General features: G+C 34.3%; 1 protein-coding gene across 1 annotated transcript in view; it reads right to left on the bottom strand.

Moving 5' to 3' along the window:
• Positions 1-3,435, bottom strand: part of LOC100159346 (15-hydroxyprostaglandin dehydrogenase [NAD(+)]) — an 8,200-nt gene extending 4,765 nt beyond the window's left edge. Inside the window, exons 1-2 of the mRNA XM_001943773.5 lie at positions 2,695-3,435; positions 1,295-1,418 (exon numbers count right to left, since the gene is read on the bottom strand). Coding sequence (XP_001943808.2) covers positions 1,295-1,418; positions 2,695-2,787 — 217 coding nt within the window. The 5' untranslated portion in view covers positions 2,788-3,435. The remainder of the gene's footprint in view (positions 1-1,294; positions 1,419-2,694) is intronic.
• Between the last annotated feature and the right edge of the window lie 263 nt (positions 3,436-3,698).

Below are 3,698 nucleotides of genomic sequence, written 5' to 3'. Positions count from 1 at the left end.
ACAACTTTCTACACAGGATAACTCTACCTATACCAACACAGATAACAAACTAATTAAAAAACTTCCATGATAGAATAAATAAAATTGGATATAACCACTGCAAGTTTGACGGAAAAACTCCCAATCCTAGATTAAAACCACACCATCTTCAAGATATCTTCTTAGAAAATCACGAAGGTAAACTTAACGACAGCATAAAAAAAACGTATTTCTCTCTTAAATTGTTATATTATATTATCCAATATAATAATATATCATATAATCACGAAACATCGTAAATTATAATTATAACGTGGACGTTATAATTATAACCAGGTTTATGTCTTTGTGATATAAATTATGATTGTAACGTTGCAAAAATATTATCTATGCTTACAAAATAATAATAATAGTTAAGATTTTAGGGGTAGTTCAGTTACAAAATACATAAATTATAATAACACAAATACATTTTTAAGCTCCTAATATATGTATCGTTACATTACAAAAAACCAAAATAAAATTATAAAAACAAATGATAGTAGGTATCTATAGTTACCTAACCGCAATTTATTTTCAAAAAACAGAAATACAATATATTATAAAGTTGTTTATAACAACACGTAAGGTAACACTATACTTCCAACTTGATGATATAGATACAATTAGATTACAATAAAAAAGGTATCATAATAAGTACTAAGGGCCGTTCTTACAATGTCCGGTTAAAGTTAACCGACACTTTACCATACATTGTAAGAACAGCCTTAAGTGTCTAAGTTGGATGGAAATTAAAATTTAAAGAGAGATACCTGCATCCCTTTTACCTATTCCACCGCCCACTTCGACCACTGCGTATAAGCACATAATCTTTTGAATACCTACAACTATGGAAATTAATAATTCAACTTTACAAATATTTTCCTAAATTGATTTCGACTTTTGAGTTTATGTAAACCAAAAAATATTTTGCATACGCCTGCCTGACTATTATTATAGTATTAAATATTAATTATTGTTATTGTTCTTCGATAATCGATAATGTTATCATTAATTTTAATTTTTAGCAAATATCAACTAACGATTAGTAAGTAGCTAATTAAACAAATGTAAAAGCACTATACATTTGCCTACTATATTATACATTATAATACAACTAGATTAATTATTCAAGATTTTAGCATTTAGATTAGCCATCACAGCGCAGTTACCGTGACACTATACATCTAATTATATGCCTATTGTCTATTACCTAAAGGTACTTTATACGTCCTACTTATTAATTGGTTCAATGTTTATAATTGTAAGTTTTTACCTTGAAACTGTGGATAATCGGTGACGTCGCATGGACAAAATATCACTTTGACGTTTCCAAACTTGGCACCCAATAGGTCGGCCAACTTGACACCGACGTCTTCGTTGATGTCACATATGGATACCTGTAATACACATAATATATATTATAAATTCAATGCTCATACTTTAGTACACATATATTAAATGACAATGTGTCAACACGATAGGTAAATTTTATATTATATCGTAAGAATATTGTATAAAATAATACTGCCCATAGATATATTAGACGGGTATATAAAATATATACTTACACACTGGCGTGACCACGGCCAAGATTATGTCTATAGTATTGGCCACTGGGTTCTGAACCCTTCCACACGAAGATATAGTTAAGGGTAATATATTAGCTTTATTTATTATAATTTATCAAGTGGTAATGTGGTAGTTGGGGACACTTGGAGCAGTGGATCCAAGAGTCAAGACCCGAAGCCAAATGTGTAGTACCTAGGTAAGAATTTAATGCTTGTATAGTCATACTGTGGTAAATACGTTAAAGTAACCGGAAAAGTGCTTACACATCGACATACTCCCCTACAAGCTTACTGTAGGGCCACCATTGTACAAAAATACGTACCTACTACAGTTCGATTTTTTTAATATAGATGCTGACTACATTAATAAATATCGTAATGATTAATGGGTACTGTATTAAGTCCACAGTGAACAACACTATACCTAATCATTGGCAATCTAGAGAGAGTAATCCAAGAGTGAAATTAGATTGAAAAATATAATGGTAGTTAATAGTCATGTATATGTCGTATGTCAATATATTTTCTAATATCTAAATTATTTAAAACAAATGCCTCTATTATATGAACAAGTTTTGTTTATTTTATCTTCCATATAATATACTAGTATAATATATATAACTGCCTAGGCAACCAAAAAAATAAACAAATGATTATTATTATTAATATTAAATTCTAAAAATGTACTATTATTGAAAATAGTCTTGTATATTTTATTTTAAATATTTTAAATTAAATTTCAAGATGATAGTGGGGGATGTGGGTAAGAGGTGGTCGGCGTGAGGTCTTGTATTCAATAAAATAAAACCAGAAATAATAATATATTTTAAATAATTCTGTTTTGTCGTCATTTTCTATCAAACAAATATGTCGAAAAAAGGAAGAGTGAGTTAAGGACTTAAGCTATTTACACGTTTTTCTCAATACACGCCTTTGAGCGTGATAGATCCCATATGCTATAGAAACGTCTATACTCTATACCATATGGTTCATTTCTACGCAAGACTTAGTGTCCGAAAAATGAGCTTCACGCCGCATCCGCCGCCGGGACAACAACGGTACAAAATAATGACAACTATTATTATAGAAATAAACGAAATCTTACTTTGGCTCCGTTTTTCAGCAGCTCCTCGCAGTACGCGCGACCAATGCCGGCGGCCCCGCCTGTAACCATGGCGACCTTACCCTTGATGTCCATCGATCGCTGCAGGACTGTTGCGGTCCGGTTGCGAGAGATATTATTAAATTATGATGATAATAATGTAGGCACCTAATACCCGTTTGTCGTACAATGTACAGGCACTTTTCACTATAATTACGATTGATTTAATATTGTGTTGTTACGATAAAATATGAAAAACGTATAATATAAACTTGCGGTAACCCAACACACGCGTAGGTATGCGGTGTAAGACGATATCGCCCCTATAAAAGAACTGCGATACGTTGTGCGTTGTGTCACGCGGAGGTGTTATCGTGACAATAATTATTGTGGTCGGGCACGTCGCGGCACATGACAGGGCGTATAAGACTGCACACGTACGCGAATAATATTATTAGTGACAGCAGCTGAGAAAAAAACGGCTTCGACGGTCGATATGGAATATGTCGAATCCTATATAATATAAAGTCGTCGTCGTCGTCGATTATGCGTCCGGAAGTCGTGTAGTGAAAATATAAAAATAAAAAAACGGTTGAGGATTGAACGATTTTGGCGGTCTATGCGTTTGAGACGTGGTACCATAAGATGATGATATCATATAATATACAATATATATATAAACACGACCGCGGGTGACGGCCTCGCCCTTGCAAACGACACCCACGCCGGCGCCGACTGTACGGACTATTGTCCAGCGTGATGAAAATGCGTCGCCCGAGGAGTTTCGCGCCGCCGTGGGGAGCGCTGTGCGTGAAAAAAAAACCCCTTTCCGAGAAATCGGCACGCGGGAAACACACCCTATACAGACCGTTTTCGAAGGGGTTGCACAGACGGTAACTCTGCACGGCGGACGGTTTCTTGACTGCAGCCTCGTAAAATTATACACGGAATACAATATTATATGAACGCAATCTCTATAGTCGGTGTCTAAATTGCTACGCGGCAAT

This window comes from Acyrthosiphon pisum, chromosome A3, assembly GCF_005508785.2.
Source record: "Acyrthosiphon pisum isolate AL4f chromosome A3, pea_aphid_22Mar2018_4r6ur, whole genome shotgun sequence".
In the NCBI taxonomy this organism is placed as follows: Eukaryota; Metazoa; Arthropoda; class Insecta; order Hemiptera; family Aphididae; genus Acyrthosiphon; species Acyrthosiphon pisum.
This window is presented reverse-complemented; position numbering and strand designations above follow the sequence as displayed.